Source organism: Euprymna scolopes, chromosome 26, assembly GCF_053919585.1.
Source record: "Euprymna scolopes isolate OS-2025 chromosome 26, ASM5391958v1, whole genome shotgun sequence".
NCBI classification, from domain to species: Eukaryota; Metazoa; Mollusca; class Cephalopoda; order Sepiida; family Sepiolidae; genus Euprymna; species Euprymna scolopes.
The window spans coordinates 80,464,803-80,492,186 of NC_136507.1; the positions used below are offsets into that span (position 1 = coordinate 80,464,803).

The 27,384-nt window shown below is 34.7% G+C and overlaps 1 protein-coding gene across 2 annotated transcripts in view; it reads left to right on the forward strand.

The window, feature by feature from the left end:
* LOC145248216 (uncharacterized) overlaps positions 1 to 17,314 on the forward strand; it is a 64,613-nt gene extending 47,299 nt beyond the window's left edge. For both annotated transcript variants that reach the window (XM_080110082.1, XM_080110081.1), the window contains exons 3-4: positions 12,198 to 12,394; positions 14,444 to 17,314. In XM_080110082.1, the coding sequence (XP_079966208.1) occupies positions 12,198 to 12,394; positions 14,444 to 17,162 (2,916 nt within the window). In that variant the 3' untranslated portion in view covers positions 17,163 to 17,314. The remainder of the gene's footprint in view (positions 1 to 12,197; positions 12,395 to 14,443) is intronic.
* The last annotated feature ends 10,070 nt before the right edge of the window (positions 17,315 to 27,384 follow it).

A 27,384-nucleotide genomic window follows, 5' to 3' on the forward strand; every position in this document is an offset into this window, starting at 1 on the left:
CCAGTTTGAGGGTGAAGGAATTAATGTTTTTAGCCAATTTTTCGACGTTTATCGTCCGAAGGGTCAAGCTTCAAAATGATACCGATCTCATGAAAATCCGTCACCCGTGTTGAAAGTTTTAGGCAGACATGCAAACATATATACATGCATTTAAACAGACAGGTTAGATTTATATTATAAACTAGCCGGGGTACCCGGCGTTGCCCAGGTGCTTGTAGGTGTGTGTATGGGGGGGGGGGGGGGTAAGTAATAACCCTGTTAAAATATTATAAAAAAGACGATGTTAAAAAGATCGGAAAAACCAAAACGGAAAAAAAAATGGCATAAATAAACCTGTCGGATCGAACCCATGTGTATGGGGGGTGGGGGAGGTAAACTAAAGAATAAGCGAACTAATAAAAAAACGTTGCCCAGGTGTTTAAAGGTGTAAAAGAAAAAAAACGTTTTGGTTGGGAGGTGGGATTGAACCCGGAGGCCTTGATGCGGAGGTGGAAACAAAAGCCAACTACTTAACCGTCTCGACCACGAGTGAGAGTAATTGATTAGCGTGTTAAGTTAAGGCTTATAAAGCGAGTGAAAGAGGTTTGATTGACAGGAAGACGCTAAATGAGGTCATCGCGAGATCGTTACGATGACGTGGCAGTATTTTTAGTTTTCGCTTCCCCCGAGATATGGTGAGGGGAAGCAGCTTCCCATTGTCCAAATCAAATAGCAATTGTCTGATATAAGGAGAAACTCCACATTGATCAAAAGCTGATTGCTTTCTGGACGTTTCGGCACGAAAGCCAAGAACACGACTCGTTTGAATTTAGTTTCACTGTATTTATAAAAAAAAGCAGGACAAACAGGGGACAGAGCGAAATAGTGCGAATCTTATAAAAGTTGATGTAAATAAATCTAGAGGCGACGCGCATTCCCAAATCATAGATATTATTATCTAGGGGGTATATAAATAGTTTTAAGCGATCGTACCCCCCCACCCTCTCTCGGGACCGTCGGCGAAAAAAGCCTTTTCGAGACATACAAAAAATGAACGTGCGCATTTGCCTTTTATATATATAGAAGATGAGACACAAGCACATTAAAGTATTTTTACTTGTAATGCACTTTTCAGTTGTGACTTATAGCATCAAATTAACGTTTTATGAGAAAAATGGTGGTGAAACAAGGGAAGACAAAACATGGCAGACAGAGAGTGGAAGTTATAAAAAAAACAAAAAAGAACACCATTGTATTTATAAAAAATAAAATTAAAAAAAATAAAGTTGGAATTCTTCTTTTTCTGAATTACAAAACAAGAATGAAGAATCTGTATTCTTTTTCTATTATATAAAGAGCCAATGTCTAGCTAAAACTTGAAGAATACATAACAAACACCACAAAGTTGGTACATTTTAATCGCTGTAATCCCAAATCTGTAAAAAAAAAAAAATATTTAAAAATAAAAAAAGATTCATTATTTTGGGGATCAAATAGCCATTTATATCATTTAATGTTACCAAGATGTGCGCGCAGCTTTTAATGTTCCAATTTATAATGCCTCCCCACAAGACAGAGTTAGACACCAAGGTTGTTGTTTTAATGTGGAGAAAAGAAACAAAAATTTTAATTGTCTCAGTCGTGAAGGATTTCTCCTACACTGACAGAGAACAAGAATTGAAGAACAGATACTACACTTTGATATTGCTCGAATAATATTATGAAGTAATCTGTTTTCTAGAAGTTACTCCCCTTTAGTTAATACTAAAGGGAAGTAACTCTTTATTTTTTTTTTTTGTTGTGAGAAGAATGGGCTGGGCAAAGACAAAAGAGGGCAAAACGGAGGATGGATAGAAGTTATATTACACTTATTTGCTCCAGGCAATACCGGGTAGCCCTGCTAGTTATATATACACTTATTAAATAAAATAAAGATTTTACAGGGATGTATTTATTTTCTGGCCAAGAGTCTAGACACAAGTGGGTTTGATCATCAATCCAAAGATTCTATTGTTGGCATTGGTTTCCCTGACATTTTTCTAGTCAGAATTGTTTCTAGAAAAACTTCAAGAATTACAGGAAGGAACCACATGAAGTTTGCCAACATCATAAGTGAAAATGATTTTAGTGGAACAAAATGAATTTGAATTGGGAATATCCAGATTGCCAGTTTGTGTCATTAACCACTAGACCAGTGTCACCTCTTAGTTGGTTTGATGAAATGGTTTCTGTAGAGTGGAATGAACTGGATTTGAACTTAGCACATCCAGGTTTTCAGTCTGCGTCGTTAACCACTTCGCCATCCCCTGTCACAAATATGTAAGTAGCCAATATATACAAAAATAGATGAAATCAGGATGACTTTCCAACTGAAAGAGGTATGTCTCTTTGTGTATGTGAAGAGTGCAGTACAGAAACAACTTTTTATTTTCCAAACTTCAGTTTCTATTAAGAAAGTCAAAATTAAGAGAACGGCAGAGTGTGCAAGCAGGGGGGAAGGAGACAGGAAGTCATTCTTTGATAAAACAAAAATCATTCTACTCCTGAGCTGCCTTCCATAAAAAATAATTATATATCCCTGTAGATGTGCACATATTATGAGGTAATATACTAAAGTGTATAGATTTTCAGTGTTTACTTCAACAGTGCTCAATATCTGAATAGAGCTTAGTACTATACAGATACAAGGTACCCTCGATAAGTTTCCAGACTTTTTTGTAGAGGCACTTCAAATTGTCGTAGGCTATGGAAAATTAAGTACATTATTGCTATACATCTTATAATTTCAGGTTCAAATGAACAGCTACAACAGGAATTGGAATACACCCTACTAAAGCCTGATTGTCACAGTTGGTGAATTTCAAAAGTGCAATCTGGACGTGAGAATATTTTAGAAGAACAATGTGCAATAAGGTTCTGTTTTGAACTTTGATAAAATGCTACAGAAAACGTGTGGAATGCTTCAAACTGCTTTTGGACCATCTTCCATGAATCGAGCATCACTTTTTTTGAGTGGCATAAGAGATTCAAAGAAGACAGGAAGTCTGTGAGGGATGGTAAGAGGTGTGGGAGGAGTAAGAAAGTTAGAACACCAGTGTTGATTGGCCAAATAAAGAATTTCATCGATAAGGACCGTCATGTGTCTATAGAGACAATAAGTGCACAGTTTGGTGTCAGTGTGGGAACTGTACACACAATTATTTGCGAAAGAACTGAAGATGTGGAAGATTTGTGTGAAGTTTTTCCCAGGGGTGCTCAGAGAAAATCAGAAAGAAAGACGTTGTCATGGGCAACAAGATAGTTCCACATCCTCCCTATGGTCTAGGCCCTGCTCCCTGTGAATTTGGTTATTCCCTAAGCTCAAGGAAAACCTTAGAGGTTGTCGTTATGAGACGAGGAGATGAAAGAAGCTGCGATGAGGGTCATTGACACGCTCACACAAGACGCCTTCCATGGGGCCTTCCAGAAGTTGTTTGAACAATACAAGTGCATTGCAGCCGGAGGAGATTACTTTGAAAGGGACTAGAGTTTCATGTGTGCACTATTAATGAAAGTGCCCATATGAAAAAAAAGTCTGGAAGTTTATTGAAGGCACCTCGTAAGCTACATAGACATTCATGTTTCATTGCCTTGGGGAATCATCAGGCTAAGCACTTACTTGTCATGAATATATTTTTATATTATATGTATATAAAACACAATTTAAGACTGTAATTGTTCGACAGGATACTCAAAAAGAAATATTAAGATATTATATTTTTTTATTTGTCGAACAATAAATTTTTGTAAATTATAATTTGCAGTCTTTGTGTTTTTTTTATGACAAGCTCTATTTCCTATTTTGGTTGTATTGAGCTTTTTTATTTGGTTCGGATTAATATATAAATATTATTATTTATATTTGCTTTAAGTTTACAAAAGCTTTTGGCTTGTAAACTTAATTTTTACTTCTTGATTTCTTGTTTGGTGGCCCTGCGGTAGAGGCTTAGCAAATGGAGCAAAAGCTGGCTTCGTGGCTGGGTTCGAATCTCATGACCGACAGGAATTGTTGCCCTACACTGATGATTGCATAAGAATTAAACACTAGTGTCAGTAGGTTAAAATGAATAATTATTATTTAATTGTATATAGATTATTTAATTTATTTATCTTCAGTATTTACTTCGACATTGCTCAATACATCTGGGATTGACCTTTATTCCTGACCTGAAATGGAACACGTACATCAAGTCCGTTGCTGGGGGTCGCTGGAAAAATGGTAGGATCCTTCTACCGCTCCAGAAGATATCGCACTGCTGATGCAATTCTCTATCTATATAAAAGCCATCCTCATCTTTTTAGTTGTTGCATCACAACATTTCGGCCAATTATTCCTCTGGCCTTCGTCAGGTGGTAACCGCGACGAGATAGGAACTCGGAATCTCTTAACTGCATCCTTAGCAATTACTGCCTTCCATAATTGTCGTCTCACCACGTTTTTGGCCAAGTAAGCCTCTGGCCGGCTTTGGGTAGGATTGAAACTGCTATCTTCAGACAATGCTCACCTGGAACTGTAGATATTTAACGTTTCTATCAACTGCGCCATGGGACCCGGGATGAATAAATAATACTTATTTCAATAAGCATTTCAATTAAATACTTTTTTTGTTTTAAAGAAAAGGCTGATTTCTGTCGGATCATAAGAGCTTTTATGTTTTCAAATTTAAAAAAATTTTTTTTTTTTTTTTACATTGGAGTCCCCACTTGTCAAGGCCTAGAGGCCGCTCGAGGATAAGGGTTCTAGAGTGTACAGTAGTCAATAGGATAATATTGTAGAAATAGAAATTTGGTAAATTTTTGCATCATTCAAATTATTTGAACTCTTCTTCTCATTTTGAATGTTATTCGCACAATGCTTTCACCGCAAGGACTCGTGGCGTACCAGATAAAGTACTAAAGCTTCTGTTGTAAGTGACACTCTTCTGAAGGTTGAAGGTTCAATCCTCAGTGAAGCCAATACAATTGTGAATTTCTTAAGACTTCTTCTACCCGGTCATGGCTGATAGAACAAGAGCATGCTACCTTTGTGGATTGAATAAAGAGTTTTATTTAAAATTCCGTACAAAGTCCCGAGTTCAACAAAGAACACTTGAAGGTGAGAGGTTACATTGGCCGAAATATTGTGAGAATAACGACTAAATTATATATTATTTAATTGGAATTCATTATTGGAATGAGCATTATTTTATGAATTTATTTTATTGCGGATTATTATCTGCGTCTTTTTAGTTGTTGTTTCACAACGTTTCGGCTAACTATTCCTCTGACCTTCATCAGGTGGTAACCGCGACAGGATAGGAACTCCGAATCTCCTGACTGAATTCTCAGCAATTACTGCCTTCCATAGTTGTTGTCGTCTCACCACGTTTTTGGCCAACTAGGCCTCTGGGCAGCTTTGGGTAGGATTGAAACCGCTATCTTCAGACAATGCTCGCCTGGAACTGTAGAGATTCAACATGTCTATCTACTGCGCCACGGGCCCTGAAGGGCGATCAAGGTTGGATTTGGTTACCACCTGACGAAGGCCAGAGGAATAGTTGGCCAAAACCTCGTGAAACAGCAACTAAAAAGATGAGGATAATAGTCGTCCGCAATAAAATAAATTAACACACTAGAGCTTTTCTTAGTTTTCTTTCTCTTCGTCTCTTTCTCTTTCTCACTTCTCTTTCTTTCTTGTGACCTACCAGTTTTTCTTTCTTTTTTTTTTTTTTTTATTTTTTGTTAGCCATTGGCCAATCACATTCCCTGAAATAGCTCTTCCTAAGTGGAAGTTAACCCAGCAAATAAGGGAAGAGAAAGCCTAAATCTATTTTGACAGAAAAAAAAACCAAGAACTCACTGAAGGATTTTTAGGGAAAGAAGTGGCTTTAATTACTTTAAATGCTTCTAGAATTTTTTTTTTTTTTTTTCTTTTATTACATTTTCACTCCAAACAAGGCACATTGCCACTTTGATGTACGGGGCTACTATCAGGGACATAAGCATCAGAGGTACTATGTAGGGAGTTGGGCAGCAAGATGATGGTTCACGTTACACTTGAACTTCTGCATGTCAGTACAGTTGGGGAAGCAGGAACCTGGAAAGGAATTCCAAAATGTAGAGGTTCTGGAGAAGAAACTACTGGAGTAGAAGGATCTAGGGATCTCTACTGTGAAGGGGTGGGATTTAGCTGCTTGTCGGGTTTGTCGGGGGTATTTATGTCGAGGGGGGGTACAAGTGCTTGCAGTTCGTCGGAGCATTCACCGTTAAAGTACTTGTAGAACCGGCAGAGGGATGCAACATTTCGTCGATGGGACAGGCTGAAGCTTAGATGACAGTTCAGGACCTATTAGGTTGGCGACTCTCTTTTGAACCTTGTCTAGGAGCGAGAGACTAGTAGCAGATGCACCAGCTCAAATATGACAACAATACTCCATACATGGGCAAATGGTGGCCTTATAGAGGTGCAGGATACTTTCGAGCGTTAATAGCTTTCTAGCACGGTAGAGAGAACCCACCTTCCTCGCAGCAGTCCTGGCAATATTCTCAATGTAATTGTTCCAACTCATGTTTCCTGTGAACGTTAGGCCGAGGTGCGACAGGAGACCACTTGTGAATATGATATTCCCTAGAAATTTTCTCCTGTGGAGAAAGCCGGTTCAACCTACCTAGGGTGAATACAGCTGCATAAAAAAACTTGAATACATACTTTATTGTTTTAGTATCTTAATGAAATGAAAAATGTAAGTAAAAAAAAAAAATACTCGAGCTGAGATCCAAACCAAAACTTTAAGATAGTAAGTCAAGCACGATAACCATTAGGCCAGCTTGCCACGATCTTTAAAAAGTTTTTTTAAACCTACTTATTCTTAACAAAGGAAGCTGTCATGTTTCACAACCACGCATATGCAGTAATGAAAGTTTACAAACAGATAAAAATTGGATGCCCCCCCCCCGCAAGCACCAATTTTTCAATGTGGACCCCCAAGCAACCCTTTTTTCCAGATGAAAACTGATTAAAAAAAATTTTCACGTCTGAATACCCTATATACTAAATTTTAGGTCTGTAGAGTAAAAATTCATTGAGTATATAGGTTAAGAAGTGTTCTCACACACACCCACACATTCTCACTTTTATATATATATACTAGCAGGCCGCCCAACATTTCCTGGTCATAAAATATGCTTATATATGATATTTTGATCAATGCAGATTTCGTATTTATTATTATATTATATTGGACCCAATATATATAGATTTAAAAAGTAAAAAAAAAAAAAATGACTCTTGCACCACCACAGAGAATTGAAACCAAAACGTTTAGCTTATGATCTACTGTTTCCTTTGACCTTAATACCTGAGCTATGAAGACATGTTTGTTACAAGGCTAAAAATTAAAACATGAACCAATAGCTATTACGTTACGGATGCATATTCGTAATGCTGTCATTCAACTTCCACCTGGCAAATTCCTTTTTTTTTCTTTAATTTTCAGTTTTGCACCGATTTTCCCTGGCTAAAACCTAAATATAAAATTTTGCATGCGTTTGAGTATCCTATATATTAAGTTTCATGTCTGTAGGCCAAAAACTCTCAGGGGTTTGGTTGGCAAAATTTTTTATACATATATAATTTGTATGTGACAAAATACTCCTTTTTCGATGTCTCAGACAAAGCCTGAATGAAGAGGGAGGAGAATTTCGCGAAACCAATATCAGACGTTCATTCTTTAGATTTGACCATCACCCGATCCAGGCTGATTGTCCTTGGAATCTATAGCCGATAAGGTTTATAGCTATTAATTCATTTGGTTATTATTATTCTTCAATTCTGATGATTAAAATTATCTTCCTTCGTAATTTAAGTACATCTCCATTTGGGTACAGCAGGGTGAAGTTTAAATTCGAATCCAACAGCAAAATTTTAGTATATACAATATATAATCTCCCCTTTTTTGATATATGAAACACGTGCAACTTCGAAAGAGATCTTGCAACAGTTCAAAATTCAAATAATAAAGAAAATGATAATACAGAAAAAGTCCGAATATAACTGTTTGTGCATCTTGCGCGGATTTATATTTTTTTTTTATAGCCACACTTGAAAATAAATACGTTGACGAAAATTATCGATATTCTTAGGAACAAAATGGGTGTGATGCGTATTCAAGTTTTACTAACCGTAACTGGTGGAGTCACTTGTCATCCTCTTATATATTTCCTTTTTTTTTTTTTTTTTTTTATATCCAACGGTTTACAACCTGAAGTTTGGAGTGCGGCCAGCCGTCAATATACGCTGTTATCTCCCTCTCCCAAATTCTGCAACTAATTTTATTTTATCGTCAATTCTCGACCATGGCTAAGAAGTGAAACTTGATCTGATTGGCCGGATCTCGACCAATTATGTTACTGTTTACTATCCTCGTCACCGTCATCATCATCACTATTAATACAGTGTTCACTGATATTATATTGGTTCGCGACAATATATATATGTATACCTAAATATATATAGAAAGAGGTTTGTGTTTACTATAACCTTTTTACACAAGTATAAATCATGTAGAATATCTATATGAATAAAATTACACGTAATAGTTAACTAAAGATGATTATCCCATAAGAAAACCAAAAAAACTAATAGGGAATTAATTAAAATGAATGTTTAAAAGAATATGCAAATTAGCTAGATCTTTTGCAAATGAATGCGATTCCACAGCATAGATATAACAAAATTGAATTTTAAGGCTTTCCTTTTTATTCTGTTGTTCTTGGCCTTTTGGCCAGGATCAAAGTGTAGTATCTGTTCCGGCAGATACTGCAAGCTATGACTAGCTATGACTAGCAAAGACCAGATGTGGGGGCAACCCCACATGTCTGACCTTTAACCAGCTCCCATTTCCCACCTCTCGGGAGCTGGTCCCCTTTTTCCCTTCCCCCTCCCTTCACTCCTCACATTAAAAATCGGCCTTGTGCCTAATTTGCTCGGTGGGGGAGCAAATAAATACCATCTGTTCCGGCAGATACTGCAAGCTATGACTAGCAAAGACCAGATGTGGGGGCAACCCCACATGCCTGACCTTTAACCAGCTCCCATTTCCCACCTCTCGGGAGCTGGTCCCCTTTTTCCCTTCCCCCTCCCTTCACTCCTCACATTAAAAATCGGCCTTGTGCCTAATTTGCTCGGTGGGGGAGCAAATAAATACCATCTGTTCCGGCAGATACTGCAAGCTATGACTAGCAAAGACCAGATGTGGGGGCAACCCCACATGCCTGACCATTAACCAGCTCCCATTTTCCACCTCTCGGGAGACCTCTCGGGAGCTTGTCCCCTTTTTCCCTTCCCCCTCCCTTCACTCCTCACATTAAAAATCGGCCTTGTGCCTAATTTGCTCGGTGGGGGAGCAAATAAATACCATCTGTTCCGGCAGATACTGCAAGCTATGACTAGCAAAGACCAGATGTGGGGGCAACCCCACATGCCTGACCTTTAACCAGCTCCCATTTCCCACCTCTCGGGAGCTGGTCCCCTTTTTCCCTTCCCCCTCCCTTCACTCCTCACATTAAAAATCGGCCTTGTGCCTAATTTGCTCGGTGGGGGAGCAAATAAATACCATCTGTTCCGGCAGATACTGCAAGCTATGACTAGCAAAGACCAGATGTGGGGGCAACCCCACATGCCTGACCATTAACCAGCTCCCATTTTCCACCTCTCGGGAGACCTCTCGGGAGCTTGTCCCCTTTTTCCCTTCCCCCTCCCTTCACTCCTCACATTAAAAATCGGCCTTGTGCCTAATTTGCTCGGTGGGGGAGCAAATAAATACCATCTGTTCCGGCAGATACTGCAAGCTATGACTAGCTATGACTAGCAAAGACCAGGTGTGGGGGCAACCCCACATGCCTGACCTTTAACCAGCTCCCATTTCCCACCTCTCGGGAGCTGGTCCCCTTTTTCCCTTCCCCCTCCCTTCACTCCTCACTTTAAAAATCGGCCTTGTGCCTAATTTGCTCGGTGGGGGAGCAAATAAATACCATCTGTTCCGGCAGATACTGCAAGCAAAGACCATATGTGAGGGCGACTCCACATATAAGACCTTGGTCAATGTAGGGGCAACCCTTCATACCAATTGTCACTATCCAGCTCCCCTACTCCCCGGGGAGTTCGTCCCCATTTCCCTTTCACTCCTCACATTAAAAATCGGCCTTGTGCCTAATTTGCTCTGTGGGGGAGCAAATAAATACCATCTGTTCCGGCAGATACTGCAAGCAAAAGACCCTATGTGGGGGTAACTCCACATATCAGACCTTGGTCAATGTAGGGGCAACCCTTCATACCAATTGTCACTATCCAGCTTCCATTTCCCACCCATCGGGAACTGGTCCCCTTTTCCCTCCCTCACTCTCCACATTAAAAAACGGCCTTGTGCCTAATTTTCTCAGTGGGGGAGCAAATAAATACCTCAAAGTGTAGTATCTGTTCCGGCAGATACTGCAAGCAAAGATCCTATGTGGGGGTGACCCCACAGATAAGACCTTGGTCAATGTAGGGGCAACCCTCCATACCAATTGTCACTATCCAGCTCCCCTACTCCCGGGGGAGTTGGTCCCCATTTCCCCTTCACTCCTCACATTAAAAATCGGCCTTGTGCCTAATTTGCTCGGTGGGGGAGCAAATAAATACCATCTGTAGTGTTTGGCCTTCAGGCCGGGATCAAAGTGTAGTATCTGTTCTGCAGATGCCGCACTTAAGTTAATTTGTACCAGTCAATGGAGGGGGAACCCTCTATACTGGGACAATTATTATTTTTGATAACCAGAGTGCCCCCTTTTTGCCTACTTTTAGGGGAGATGGTTTTTACCCCACATTAAAAACGGCCTTGTGCCTAATTTGCTTTGGTGGGGACGCAAGTAAATACTTTAAATAAATAGAAAAAAGTTTTGTTTTTTTTCTTTTATAATACAGCTTGGCAGTTTATTAGATGTGTACAAGCTACAAAAGATCCTGTTTGACTGTACGTAAAGCTGTCATGCTTAAGTTTGAAATTGCATTTCTTTTATTAAACTAGTGTGTGTATAGGGGGGGGGACTGGACTTGTCTGGTCGTAAAATATGCTTAAATATATTTTAATTCATGCAAATTTTGTATTTATTATTACAGAACCAATTCTCTATTGAATATTATATTGTACCTAATATATACTACTGATTTCAAAAGATTAAAAAAAAAAAGGTGACTATGTGCCATTAGCTAGAATCAAAACCAAAACATTTCTCACTCTAAACATGTTTGCTACCGTTTGAGTTATCAACAGAAAGATTTAAAATTATATCATTTCAAGCTATGAATGAATTTGCACATGCACAAAAGTAATAGCAATATGTCAGCAAGTTGAAATAAACAGTTTGCATTTCAACTTGCCCGCATAATTCTGTCTGCGTTATTCATCCATCCAAACAAAAAGGAGTAGTGTAAACGTTTATTGGTTAAATATTTTCACACAGACGGACATTTATTTAGATGAACAAATCTTAAGACTCGTTTTTGTGATTTGTTTTTTTGGGTTTGTATTACTGTACACATAGATTCGAAAAAGTTGTCAAAAAACAAATATATAACAAATAAATGTTATCAAAGGCAAGATAAGTTACTTTTCTACCAAACTGGATATATTTTTTGTGTTTTTATTCAATGTAACATGTTTATTCAGCTCAAAAACCATACAGTGTTTACCGATGTATTGGAAAATTCAAGATGGCGTCTCACACCCTCTTTAACACGGTAAGTTTGGGAAAAGGTGTTATAAATAAAAAACTATGCAAAATACTATTAAAAACCCGCCGAATATATGTCAACCTATGTCACGGTAACATATATTGAGCGAGTTTTTAACAGTATTTTAACCGGTTTTTTATTTATAACACCTTTTCCCAAACTTACCGTGTTAAAGAGAGAATCAGACGCCATCTTGAATGTTCCAATACATCGGTAAACACTGTATGGTTTTCGAGCTGAATAAACATGTTACATTGAATAAAAACACGAAAAATATATCCAGTTTGGTAGAAAAGTAACTTATCTTGCCTTTGATAACATTTATTTGTTATATATTTGTTTTTTGACAACTTTTTCGAATCTATGTGTACAGTAATACAAACCCGTTTTTTTTTTTTTTTTTTTTTTTTTTTAATATTCACACCAGATCGAGAAGAAATACAAAGAAGCCTTACGAACAATTGCAGTTCTCAAAGATATCAAAAGTAAAAACGAAGCCAGCATAACCACTCTCGAAAAGAAGAATGCATACCTCCTGAATAATATTTCGGTGCTGTACAAGACGGCCTGCGTAGAACTGGAACGGAAGAAGGTCATGATTGAATCACTTCAAAATGAGAGAAAGTAAGTGTCCTGCTTTTTTTAAAAAATAAATTTAAGAGTTTCGAATGATAATTTCACGAGTGGTTGACTAGATGCAAATTTGTCAAATGAGCAGAAAATTATGGATGACTACAAGAGCTGATTTGAAACAGTTGAGGAGAAGCAGCAAATGAAACATTTTTCAGGAGATGAGTATTCTATGGTTAAAAGTTGCCAGAAAGGTTTTAAACTAATGTGAGTTTCATGGTAGGGGCATTAAACTAATGGTCATATGTTCAATTATCAATCACAGTATTTTTTTTTCTTTTCTTTTTTATGTTTTGCTTTCTTTTTTTTACTTTTTGTTTTCATGTTTTTCTTTTTTTTTTTTTACTTCTTTTTCTTGAAGCTTTTATATTTTTTTAATTTCTCAGTTTTTGCTTTTTCATTTTTTTACTTTTTTCATTCTTTTTATTTTTTCATATTTTACCTTTTTCTTTTAAAAATATTTTAATTTTTTAGTTAACTGTTTTTATTTTTCAAGTTTTTAATTTTTACTTTTTTTTTATTTTTACTTTTTCTCATTTTTTAGTATTTTTTATTTTTTACTTTTTTCCATTTTTTTATTTTTTACTTTTTTCCATTTTTTTATTATTTACTTTTTAATTTTTTACTTTTTTTTCTTTTTCATTATTTTTTTTCACTTTTTTTCTATTTTTTTCATTTTTCAACTTTTTTAATTTTTTCATATTTTACTTTTCTCATTTTTTACTTTCTCATTTTTTTACTTTTTTTTTCATTTTTTACTTTTTTTTTCTTTTTCATTATTTTTTCCACGTCTTTTTTCATTTTTCACGTTTTTAATTTTTCACGTTTTCATTTTTTTATTTTTTACTTTTTGATTTTTTTCATATTTTACTTTTCTCATTTTTTACTTTTTTTTCATTTTTTACTTTTTTTTCATTTTTTACTTTTTTTTCATTTTTTACTTTTTTTTATTTTTTACTTTTTTTTCAATTTTTACTTTTTTCTTTTTCATTTTTTTTTCACTTTTCCATTTTTTTCATTTTTTTCTTTTTTTCTTTCATATGTTACTTTTTCTCACTTTTTAGCATTTTTCATTTTTTCATTTTTTCCATTTTTTAATTTTTCACGTTTTTAATTTTTTACTTTTTCATTTTTTTTTTCACTTTTCCATTTTTTTCATTTTTATTTTTTCATATGTTACTTTTTCTCACTTTTTAGCATTTTTCATTTTTTACTTTTTTCCATTTTTTAATTTTTCACGTTTTTAATTTTTTACTTTTTCATTTTTTTACTTTTTTTCTTTTTTATTTTTTTAACTTTTTACTTTTTTCCATTTTTTCATTTTTCACGTTTTTGATTTTTTACTTTTTCATTTCATTTTTTCATTTGTTATTTTTTATTTTTTCATGTTTTACTTTTCTCATTTTTACTTTTTTTTCATTTTTTACTTTTTTACGTTTTTTACTTTTATTTCATTTTTTATTTTTTCATTTTTTTATTTTTTCATGTTTTTACTTTTTTCTTAATTTTTTACTTTTTTCTTTTTCATTATTTTTTTTTTCCTTTTTTCATTTTTCACATTTTTAATTTTTTACTTTTTCATTTTTTTATTTTTTCATATTTTACTTTTTTCTTTTTCATTATTTTTTTTCCTTTTTTCATTTTTCACATTTTTCATTTTTTAATTTTTACTTTTTTCATTTTTTACTTTTTTCATTTTACTTTTTTTTCATTTTTTACTTTTTTCTTTTTTTACTTTTTTCTTTTTTATTATTTTTTTTCCCTTTTTCATTTTTCACATTTTTAATTTTTTAATTTTTCATTTTTTCATTTTTTATTTTTTCATATTTTACTTTTCTCATTTTACTTTTTTTTTCATTTTTTACTTTCTTTTTCACTTTATTTCTTTCCATTTTTTACTTTTTTTTTCACTTGTTCCTTTTCATTTTTTACATTTTTTCGTATTTGAATTTTTCTTCGTCTTTTTCAATATATTATTTGCATATATATTTATTCAGTATATTTTTTCAATATATTATTTAAATATATTTCTTTTCTTTTTAGTTCTGGCTTTGATTACAATTACAAAGACAAATGCCGAAATCAGATGCAAGCTTCTCCATATGGCAGCAACACGTATGAATCGCAGAATCACAAGCCTTATGAAAACGCAATTGGCCCGTACAATCACCTGAAATGGAATGCACAGTATGCTGACCCTCATCTGTTTTCCCCTTCAAATAGTACGATTTATCCAAATGATTCTGTCGCAGCCACTCACATCAATGCATCTCACGGCACTCACGATTACTCATCCCCATACGCTTTTCCAAATCTCGCTCACAAAGAGAGATCAGACAAACATGTATCGCACAATAGCCATTCATCTCGGACAGTGGAGTCAACATACGCAAAGAGTTACACATCACCCATGCGGAATACAGATTCTCATCCTAGCGATCAGGATTATGCGGATGAGCATACCCCACATACAAGATATTTCGATGAGCATGCTCCATATAAAAAGCAAACGGATCTCGCGTCACATGATAAGCATTCGAGCAGAAAGCAATCAGGAAGTTCATCGTCGCATTCCAAGCATTCTAGTTCTAAAACTTCAACGTCATCACACAGCGACAAGCGACCGTCTTCTTCAAAATCTTTGCATTCTGATTCTCGGAAACATAATACGCACAGTTCTAGTACCCATCGTTCAGAGTCATCGTCATCGCGATCGAAGCATTCTGAGTCTAAAAACTCAGGACATTCATCTAAAAAAAGTTCCAAGAATACCTCAACCTCCTCTTCCGCATCATCATCTTCCAGATCTCGACAAAGAAAACCTCACTCGGATGAAATAGTCGAGGCAAGCAACTCATGCCGGTCAAATAGTTCCGACAGTAAGCATAAAACTGAGAAGTATCGTGAGCAAAAGCCCCCTGTTGAGAGTCATTCGACTGAAGACAAGAACTTAGTTCATTCCAAACGGAAACTTCCCCGCGAATTTTCCAAAATCGACAAATCTGACCATAAACGCAAACGTAAAGAGGAATCTAAGTCAACCAAAGAAAGCGCAAGCCATTCTTCAAGAAAGGAAAAGTCTACAAAGTCTCATCGCAAAAAGCAAGAAGATCTCCGTGGAGGTAAAACAAAATATAAAAATTCATTGTTCACGGAAACGGATAGATCAGTTAGCTTGGAAAGAAATAAAAACAAAATTTCTGATTCTGAAATTATGAATTCAGAGGCTAACGAATCTCCTCTTCCAACTGGCCAGGACTTGGAAACGGTTCACAGAGTGGTGTTAGACATGCCGTTTACTGACGAGAAGCCTGTTGATAATACTCTTCAAGAAGTAACAGAGTCTTGCTCACTTGAATCTGTGACCAGAGAAGACGATGACGGAATTGTTTCAGCATCAATTAATTCGTCTTCGACTTCTGAAAACAATCACCATGAATCTGACATCGAAGATAAAGCAGCTGATGTCGAAAGGGAACCCGACAAATGCAAACAGTTAGACATTGAAACTAATGAATCCTGCAAGTTTGTTCTGTGCACCGCTAAGGAGCTGAGCGATTCTGAAGAAAATTTGGTCTGCCGAGAAGCTGAGACGGAGTTGGAAGTTGAGAAGCTAAACTCTTTAAGTGATACACAGTCAAGTTGTAAAAAAGAGGAAGCTTCCGAGCGCAGTTCAGATGTCAGCGATGCCAAATCGGACTCATCTGATGACCCTAAAAATCGGTCTATCATCATCCAGTGCTTTGGCGATGCAGACGACGCCTCACATTCCCCGATCATCATACCCTGCTACCCAAGCAAAAAAAGCAAATCTAAATCATCTAGCTCAGCTTCAGACAATGATGAAGAATATGTTTCTCGTGATCACTTGATGAGTACCCCCAGCAAACGTCTCATCGCCAGGAGCCTGTTTCCCGTCACTCAGCCTAGTATCGAGAAATTGCCTGACATGATAGATGACTCTGCGACTTTGAAGTCTAAACAGAATATAGATGGTACTTTTGAAGCGAGCAAAACCGAAGAGGAGCAACTTGAAAAGGTTGACTCCAACCAAGGATCAGAGAAAAGTTGCTCGTCGGATGTTTCTGCTGCTAAATCAACTAGGACATGCAAAGAAGTAGAATGTGATAATTCAGATATTGCAAGTTCCCCAATACTAGAAAAGTTATCTGACGATCTCATGCTGACCACGGAGGAGTATAACACCCGTCATTGGCTCGACAAGGACATAGAGACAGCCAGTAGCACAAAGGAAGACCATCATAGTGATACAAGCTTTGATGACAATGGGGATGAAAATTGTTATCCTCAAGTCAACGATGCTGAATCTGTGGATAAAAATAATATTTCAGATGATGAGCTTGAAGAGGGGGAAATCTTGACCGATGACGAAAATGAATCTGTAACTGATACAGTCACTACAACGGAACAGGCGACAACAATACGATCTCTGGTAAGATACCACAAGTCTTTCAGCCCTCTTGACCGTAGAAAGGATCACTCTAAACGGAATCGGGAAGCCTGCCGTAGGAAACCTCACCATGAGTCCATGAAACCAGACTCACGCAACAGCAGGGTGTTGTCGCTTCACACCGACCACTTTTCCAAGCAGTCTTATCGCAGAGACGATGGGAGAAGTTGGCAGAAAAAATTACACAGCTCCCGATCGAGGCAGCTAGACAGCTATCGTAGACGGTCTGACGTTTATTACAAGAGCAGAGATAGAAGCAGTAGTGCTAACAGACCGAGGAGGACTCGTTGATGAATATTTGTGATATATATATATGTGAAAATAAATCTGAACTTGAATTTTTATTTTGTGGGTGAGAGGGGGGGTAATTAAAAAAAAAATATAGACTGTTTATATTTTTATTTTTAAAGATGACATAAAGAAAAAAATAATACGGATCCGAATTATTTTGTTTGTGTATTTTTTTTTTTTTTATTTAAAAATTTTTTTTTTTTTTTTTCAAATCCAGGATTTTCATCTTTTATAGGATTAATCTAACTCTATTCTTTTTGAATGTATAAATTATATATCTTTCACATAAATCAGTTGTAATTTAAAAAAAAAAAAATTGTAGTTTCTGTTGAAATTGCCGCTTTTGAAAATTAATGCACATTATTTTAAGACAAGGGCACTTCTACACTATTAGCACGAAATTTCGGAAATCGTAATACCGAATGTCACATGAAAACAATGGTATCTACGTATTCTTTGTATTTTTAAGATGATTATATCCAAAAATTATGAAAATCGATACGGTAGAAAATTATTTAGTAAAGAAAATAAAAAAATAGTTTGAAGAAAATGATTGTATTTGCTTATGTAAGACACAGGAGAGTTAAAAAAAAAAAGGGAGATAATTTTCTGTTTTGATTTAAACAAGATGGCCGCAATTTTTCACCTGCTAATACAATTAAATTTTTTTTTTTTTTAATAATTCAGTAATATTCAGGTAATTTCGACTGCATAATTTGGAAGCTACCATTGTAATTTATTAGAATTAACAAAAAAAAAATCAATTGAAACCATTGTTTTTTATCTGAAAACTCCATTTATCAACTACAAAATTTTGGGTCTGATAGTGTAGAAGTGCCAAGACCAGGTTTGATCTTTTAATATTGAATCACTTAAAGAAAAAAAAAATTACTGTTCATATTGACGGTTATTGCATATATCTAGGAAAATAAGGTAATACAATTATAAATGAATAACACCACACCTTAGTTTATTATGAACTATTTAAAAAAAAAAAAAAGTAGTTACCCAGAATAATCAGTTCTTGTATAGAATTCAACCTATATATACGATAAAAACAAACAAAAATCTTTATGATGTACATACCTGTCACGGAATGAAAATGTCATGTTCCAAAAATCACATAAACTAATCAAGTATTTTTTGTTTTCTCATAAAGAAAATTATTTTTAAGCGAAGAATGTGAAATCGCTAACATTACAAGGCCGGTTTTGCAAGTTTGAATTATTGTGGACTTATCTACCCTTGTTTGATCAAGATAGTGATGCCTTTTCGCTTACTCATAAAATTTGATTTTCCTAGTTAAAAATAAAACTACTTGATCAATTTGTGTGATTTTTGGAATATGATTTTTTCATTCTATGTATGGACATCATAAAGATTTTTTTGCATTTTTGTCTTGTCCAGAATTCAACCTAAATATACGATAAAAATAGAGAAAATCTTTGTGATGGACATACCTGTCATGAAACAAACATATAAAAGCCAAGTACGTCCAAGGATGGAGTACTGCTGCCATATCTGGGCAGGAGCTGCTAAAAACAGCCTATCCTGCCTTGACAGAGTACAAAATAGACTTCGTGACTTAGTGGGGGATGCTCTTTTCTCTACCCTGCAACCTCTCTCCCACGGAAGAGACGTTGCGAGCCTATCCTTGTTTTATCGTTATTTCCATCGCAGGTGCTCGTCTGAACTCCAATCTGGTCCCCCCTCGCCAATCTTTCACGAAAAACACCCGTCTAGCTGAATCCACTGTGAAAACTTTCCCCCACTCTTTATCTGTGCCTAAATCAAAACGTGGATTCCATGAACAAAGCTTCTTTCTTAGAACTGCACGCCTGTGGAACTCTGTTCCGTCTGCCTGCTTCCCACCTGACTACAACTTGGATGGCTTCAAGTCCAACGTTAACAAATTCCTAATGAACCGCCCCCTTAAGTAAACACTTCATCGAATCTAACGTAATGTACTTGCAATAACCCTTATCCCTGAGTGACTTCCGGGCCTTGATAAGTGGTGGTCATAGTCCAAAAATCACATATATTGATCAAGTAGTTATTTTTCTTAAAGGGAGCAAGGCATTATGTTTTGATTATCCACGTTTAATAATAAAGGGCAAAGTTCGTATGTATGCGTTTGTACATCTGCTAAAACTTTTGACTGACGAAACCGGTATCGTTTTAAACCTCAAACTTTCAGATGACAAATATCCAGAAATTGGCCAAAAACATTAATTTCTTCACCCTCAACTGGGCTCTTTTCTACAAGGAGGGGTCGCTTTTTCCGCAGATGTTTTTTGCAAATCATCCACTCTTTTTGATTCACTAGCCTTAATTTTGACGTTCACCACTTACGGTTTTGCAATGAATGCAACAGCAAAGACGTCACCTTTTTTTTTTTTTCTCCCACATTCTTTTCCTCCTTCGTGGTATGGGTTTAAGCCTGTCTACTACCACTTTTTTTTGTTTTTGTTTTGGTTCAACCAACACCTTTATACACACCTCCAAAAACGTTGGGAATCCGTGCTAGTGTTTAATAAATCTAATGAGATTTTAAAATCAACCTTATAATTATAATATTTGAAGTATACTATGAATTGCTGAAACTCATAAACAAATAATTTTCTAATTATGAAAAACAATACTTTAAAAAATTTTGTGATATTTGGAATATGACATTTTTTGTCTTGTGACACGTACAACATATACACTTTTCTGTAGTTTTTTTGTTTTTTTAATTTTGTTGAACTCTGTACTTGCACTAATAGGCATGCGGATGGCTGTATTTGGATCTTTGCTCTTCACTAATATATATATATATATATATATATATATATATATATATATATATATATAAATATATATATAGGTGCCTTCAATAAGTTTTCACACTTTTTTCATATAGGCATTTTTATTGATAGTTCACATATGAAACCCTTGTCCCATTCGAAGTAATCTCCTCCGGCTGCAATACACTTATTGTACCATTCCAACAACTGCTTGAAGGCCTCATAGAAGTTCTCTTGTGTGACCCTCGTCACAGCCTCTTTTATCGTAATTGTCTCATAACGACAGTTTCTAAGGTTTTCCTTAAGCTTAGGGAATAACCAAATGTTGGAGAGCAAGGTCTGAACTATAGAGAGAGTGCGGAACTGTTTTGATACCCATCTTGGTCAAATAGTCTGTGATCGAGTTGTGCATTTGTGTCAATCTTCTGTATCTTCGGTTCCTCGCGAATAATTGTGTGTACAGTTCCCACACTGACATCAAACTGTGCACTTATTGTTTCTAATAGACACACGACGGTCCTTATCCATGGACTTCTTTATTTGGCCAATCAACTCTGGTGTTCTAACTTCCTTACTCCTCCCACACCTCTCATCATCCCTCACAGACTTCCTGTCTTTCTTGAATCTCTTATACAACTCAAAAACTGATGCTCGAATCATGCAAGATGGTCCAAAAGCAGTCTGAAGCATTCCATACGTTTCTGTGGCAATTTTATTGCATATCGTTCTTCTAAAGTGTCCTTATGTCCAGATTGCGTTTTTGAAATTAACCAGTTGTGACAATCAGGCTTTAGTAGGATGTATTCCAAGTCCTGCTGTAGCTGTTAATTTGAACCTGAAATCATAAAAGTTGGTCAGTCATCTCATAAGATGTATAACCTTAACGTACTGGATTTTCTAGAGTCTACAACAATTTTAAATACCTGTGCGAAAAAAGTCTAGAAACTTATTTGAGGCACCTTGTGTGTGTGTGTGTGTGTGTGTGTATATATATATGTAGTAAGTTATGAAAATATATAGGGCATTTGAGTTACACAGAATATATTCCGCGTTTCATCCTCATGAGAATTCATCAGGCTTATACGAAGAGTTATGGTTATCGCGCATTTTTATATAAACACATGGTATTGAGTTTGCTAGTTAGCCAATCAGCTTCTTAGTTGTAACCGCATCAATCCTATCTAAAAAGCTGATTGGCTAACTAGCAAACTCAATACCATGTGTTTATATAAAAACGTGCGATAACCACAACTCTTTGCATAAGCCTGATGAATGCTCATGAGGATGAAACATGAAATATTCTGTTTAGCGCTTAATTGACATATTTTTATGATTTACTACCTAGCTCTACTTGTGCATTGAGCACTGTTGAAGTAAATACTGAAAATTTATGCATAAAATTATATCTTATATTAATTCATGTGATTAAATGAAATATATATATATTCGAGCAAACAGTTAATAAAACATGTTAAAAAACACTTAGAAACATATTTAATCTGAAAAGGAAACACTTGATAAGTCCTTAATCTGCGGAGTTTCGAAGAAATACTTTCCTTCTCATCAGAGGGTAGGAATTAGCAAAATGCGGGATCGGATTTTGCATGCAAAAGTATTTGATGAAACAAGTAAGTCAAAGACCTTCTTAAAAACAAAAAAAGTGAAGCAGAGGGAATATGGTGAAGAAAAAGGTGATTACACTTGAATGTATAGTCTGGTGGAAGATAAATAATCCAGTGACGGTAAAATCAAAAAAGTTAATTGAATTTCCATTTGCACAAGTAAAATCCAAGGAAATCCTGTATTTGGAAGAAGATGGTCCAAAATAATCCAAAGGCAGAAATCCATGGAAAAATTCACAAAAATGTGTACAAGGGAAAAAAGGAAAAAATTCCAATAATATTAATAAAAGAAAAATAAGATATACTTTTCACTCTACTGCCGAGGCATAAATATAATTATTATCTATATATATAAAAGCCAAACGTCTGTGTGTATGTATGTTTGTTTGTAACGCTAAAACTTTTGAAAGACGGAACCAAACTTGACAAATTTGGTATCATATCGAAGCCCCATCACCCGGATGACAAATATCGAAATTTCACGTCAAACGGACCACTAGAAGTTGGTCAACTGATCAGTTATCTTCGAGGGGGCCCCCCAAAAAACCTGTAATTATCTATATATATAAAAGACAAATGTTTGTTTGTAACGCTAAAACTTGAGATGAAAGATTCCTCTCCCCTAAGAATAAAACATATGTTCAATATCTGCTTTCGTTTTTTCATTGTTTATACGGTCCCGAGCAACGCCGGGTAGCCCTGCTAGTAAATTATAAATATTATAAGCTCTATCTCCTATTTGGTTTTATCGAGCTTTTACATCTGGCTGAGATAACTTTATAAATATTAATTCTTTAATATTTATAATATATTTTAATTTTACCATCTTGGATCATTTTGGTAAATTTAATTTATATATATATATATATATATATATAATTTAAAACAACTGTTGTATTATTAATTATTTGAACTAGCAGGACCTGTGGAAATTCCACAGCGGCATCTTTCTAATGTAATATATTGCTGCTGGGTATTCTGTGGACGTTCAGCATGAATGAAGACCCTGTGAAATTATTGTAGCCATTTTGTTAAAACTGTAAATGTATTTATCTAATTAATCTGGTTAATGTAGTGTTGGAATATACCTGATTATTACAGTTTATCTCCAATATCCTTATAGTAGTCTGTAACATATTTCCATTGTATGGATGCCTGGCACGAACTGAAACCCCACAATATCATTAAACCATCTTTAAACAGAACAGATACTACTCTTGGATCTTAGCCAGAAGACCAAGAAGGTCTATTTTAGTTTCACATACGGCCCAAAAGTGATATTTTTTTTTTTTTTTTTTTTTACAATGCATCTCCAGTGAGCAATGATCTTATTAAAAAGGAGGATGGAAGGTGATTACTACGAACATTAAATTAGCGTATCTATATACTAATTTAATATCTATATACTAATTTAATGTTCGTAGTACGTTATTTTCTATCCTCCTTTTTAATAAATAGGATGTTCCGATAAAGTAATTTATAATTTGGAAACTGTGACACGTACGTACAAACTTATGTTAAAGATACGACAGTATTTATATATATGTATGTATGTATGTATGTATTAACCCTTGGGCTACGATGGTATTTTTACACAAATTGCCTACGATGGGTGTGGATTTTTTCACATCACATAAAGTAAATCTAGGGTCTTTGAAAAAGAATTTTTTTTTTTTTAAATCAAAAAACAATACAAACATTAAAACATGGGTTTCATTCGTTGATTAATGCAGTTAAGGCAAAGAAGAATTCCATGGTCCTTGAAGACACCATTGTTGCAGTTGTTTGTAATAGAAAACTAAGGTGTTAAAAAATTAACAGCCAGCTTAGCCCAAGGGTTAATATATAGATAGTGGTTTTTGGTGTCAGTGTAGTAGGTATGATATGTGAAAAAAAAAAAATTGCCCCATTTCATTCATTTTTTTATTTTTTTATTTATTTTTTTTTTTTACTCATGTTCACCCCTTACAAAGCATATCGCCACTTGGACGTAAGGGGCTACTATTTGGGGCCATGTCTAGGAAAGATTAACAAGATATTTGTTCATGTTACATTTAAACTTCTGCATATCAGTACAGCCAGGGAGGCAGGCAGCAGGAAGGGAATTCCAAAGTCTAGCTGTTGGAGGGAAAACACTATTAGAATAGAAAGCTTTCTGCCATTTAGGTATACCAGCAGTGAAGGGTGAGATCTTATTGCTAAGCAGGTTTGTCGAGGATATGTACGTAGAGGGGCTACAAGTGAAACGAGTTCATCAGAACACACATTCCATTAAAATATTTGTAAAACAGGCACCGTGATGTAACATTGCGGCGATGGGACAGGGGCTGGAGCTTAGTTGATAAAGTGGGACCGATTAGATTGACAAATCTTTTTTTGGACTTTATCTAAAAGGAAGATACTAGTGGTAGATGCACCAGCCCAGATGTGGCAACAATACTCCATGTATGGGTGAATGGTGGCCTTGTAGAGGTACAGGATACTCTCAGGCGTGAGTAGTCTTCTAGCTTGATAGAGGGAACCCACCTTCTTTGCAGCAGCCTTTGCAATGTCTTCTATGTATTTCTTCCAGTTCATATTGCCCACAAATGTTAGGCCGAGGAGTTTGAAGGTAGAATTCTCAGGTAGGGTGCTATTTATCATGGATATAAGCGGTTGGAGAGGCGTCTTGTAATTGTTAAAGGAAAGCAGCTTAGTTTTACTAGCATTAAATGTTACCATTTATTTGCGGCCGCATTCAACTATAGTCTGGAGGTCATTTTCTAACGATTCTGCCATTGTCTTAGAGTCACTGAAGAATAAAGAATTGAGATGGATAGATTGATGAGGAAACAGAGGAGTAAACGGTGGAAGATGTAGTGACTTTTGTCTGCTAAAACTATCGACAGTTAAAGAGCTGTTTTCGTTGCAACTTAAATTTTATTTCTTTCCTGTATACGTTTAAAAGCTGCAAACAAATGAATGTCAGACAGTGTTTGATAAGAAAACCGGTTTTAACTTTTTTGTTTTTGTTTCGTTTTATCTGAATTAAATTTTTTTAAAAACAACCAGAAAATCTATGGAATTAATGTATGAATTAAGAATTTAGAGTTCCTGTATATTAAAAACTCAAAATCGAAAAGGTTGTTTTGATGTATATACTCACGGCTAAAAGAAAATATTCTATTCCAAAAATCATGTAGATTTATTTATTTTATTTTGACAAAGGAGTCACCACTTATCAAGGCTTGGAAGCCACTCGAGGATAAGGGTTAACGAATGTACAGTAGTCAAGGGAAAATGTAGTAATTGTTAGTAGTGGAAATTTGGATTACTTAAGGCTCAGGAAGAATTTGTTTACATTGGACTTGAAGACAACCATATTGTTGTTAGCTGGAAAACGGAAGAGAGTTCCACAGGCGTGCAGTTCTAAGAAAGAAACTTTGTTCATGGAATCCACATTTAGGTTTAGGCACAGATAAAGAGTGGGGGAAATTATTGATAATGGTTTCAGCTAGACTAGTGTTATTTGTGAAATCTCAGGCCAGAGGGAACCATAGATTGGAGCTCAGACAAGCACTTAGCATGATCAAGTAGTTCTACTTTTATGAGAATTTTAAGCGATTAATGGGAATTACGTTGAGTTATCTTCCTTGAGACCGTCGCTCCTTGCTTATCCATAAAATTTGAGTTTGTTATAAATAAAACTATTAGATCAATTTATGTGATTTTTGAACTACGATATTTTCTTTCCTTCTGGATATGTATATCATACAGATTTTTAAAAAATTTTAATATAGAGCGTAATTTAAAAAATTTTTTTACCTGAATTCTGTAAAGTTTCTATTTATATTTTAAATTATATATATATATAAGAAAGAACAAGTGTACATTAGTTGCCAATTGTACTGTGCTTAAAATACTTTCCGAGTCTCATCAACGTTTTTTTTTTCATGTAAATCACTCCAGACAGGGCATAAAGCCACTTGGCGTAAGGAGCTAAATTTTTAAAAAAATAATAAAAATAAACAAATAAAAAACACTCACCTTTCATAAAAACAGATAAATTTTTTCATAAAAACAAATAAATTTATAAAAAAAATAAAATAAAAAATTTAAAAAACCCACAAACTCACTTTTCATCAACCAAACACTAAAAAATAACCATTGTATGCTTAGAATAAAATTTTACATTTTTACGGAATAAAATAAATTTATTTTATTCCGTACAAATGTAAAATACATGTTTAATAATTTTTTTCGTTTGTTTTATTTTATTCCGTTCAAAAATATAAAATAAATTAAAAGAAAGGGACCCCCCTCTCCCCTCCAAGGGCAGGTCACTCTCGAAGAACAAAAAAAAAAAAGATGGACTAATCAGACTAAAGAATCACTTTATGAAGAAGGAGAGGCCGACATTTTTATTTTTCAATTTATATGATGACGATAAAGTAAATAAAATGACTGGCTTCGATCTTTTATTCTACGCATACAATGGTTAAGTTTTTAAACAAATTAGCAAAAATAATTTGTTTGGCAATAGTGCCCATTCTCAAATAATTCTCTGGAATTTGTAACGCTAAACTTGGATTCTACCGTTTCATTCTATAATAAACATCTTTATTTTTCATTGTCGTTAGTAGCTTTAGTTGAAAAGAGAGAAACTTGTGGTGAGTTTCGCTTGCCGAGTGTTTTTTTTTTTTTTTTTGTAGACTGAAAAACAAATGGATGTTTACAAAAGGGCGCCAAGTAATTATCTTGGCCCATACAAATTAACCAATCACAGGCTGCCTACAAGAAAACATGAAAATGGCATTGTAACTGGAATTTCTCACAATATTAATTTTTGGATATTTTACTATTTTTGACATGACAAGTACGTAATATTGTTTTTGTTTAAAGCATATTTGTAAAAAAAAAAAAAAAAAAAAAAAATCGATCTGTCAACACACTTAACAAGCACCAATATTTTTTATTTTAAAAAAATAATAAAAACAAGTTCTATTATTTCCAAAAATATTTTGCGGAGGACAGGATTTTTCCTACATTAAAAATTGACCTAATAATTGAGAATTCAGGATGCTGATCTGCCCTGTTGACGGTCAGTGAAGAAAAAAATCCTTCTAGACTGAGGCAATTTTATGCATTATAAAATTATAAGCAACAAGTATAAACAAGTAGTCTTCTAAATTTTCGATTATTACGTCGGCTTTTATTACTTTTTTGTTTTGTTTTGTAAATATATAAATGCACCCTACATAAAAATCAATCTTGGTCACAAATAAATAATATAACTCATTATCTATACATATCTATAAAAGTGAGAATGTGAGGACACTTCTCAACCTATATACTCAAGGAATTTTTTAATCTACAGACTTGGAATTTGGTATATAGGGGAAAATTACAAAAAAAAAAAAAAAAAAAAAAAAAAAAAAAGATCCATTAGAAAAATAGTTACAAGTAAAAATAGAATTTATCGAATGTTTTATTGTGGAACAGTTGTGCGACCAATTCAGTATAACAAACTGATAGTGATACAGGAGAATAGGTGACTCAAAGTCCATAGCAAACGGTGTTAGATAAAAAGTTATTTTATTTTCTTACAAAAGAAAAATAAAGAAAAAATAATTAAAAAAACAAACAATATTTCATAAAGTAATATATATATATTTTTTATAATACTAAAAATAAATTCAAAACAATATTTTATTTATTATTTTATGCAAAAAAATAATATGAATGTTTTGGAAATTCGGAAGTTTAACTTATTGTTCTAAGGGAGGTAAGTATTTTTTTTTTTATTCCAACTACTTTATTCTAACAAAGTTTGAC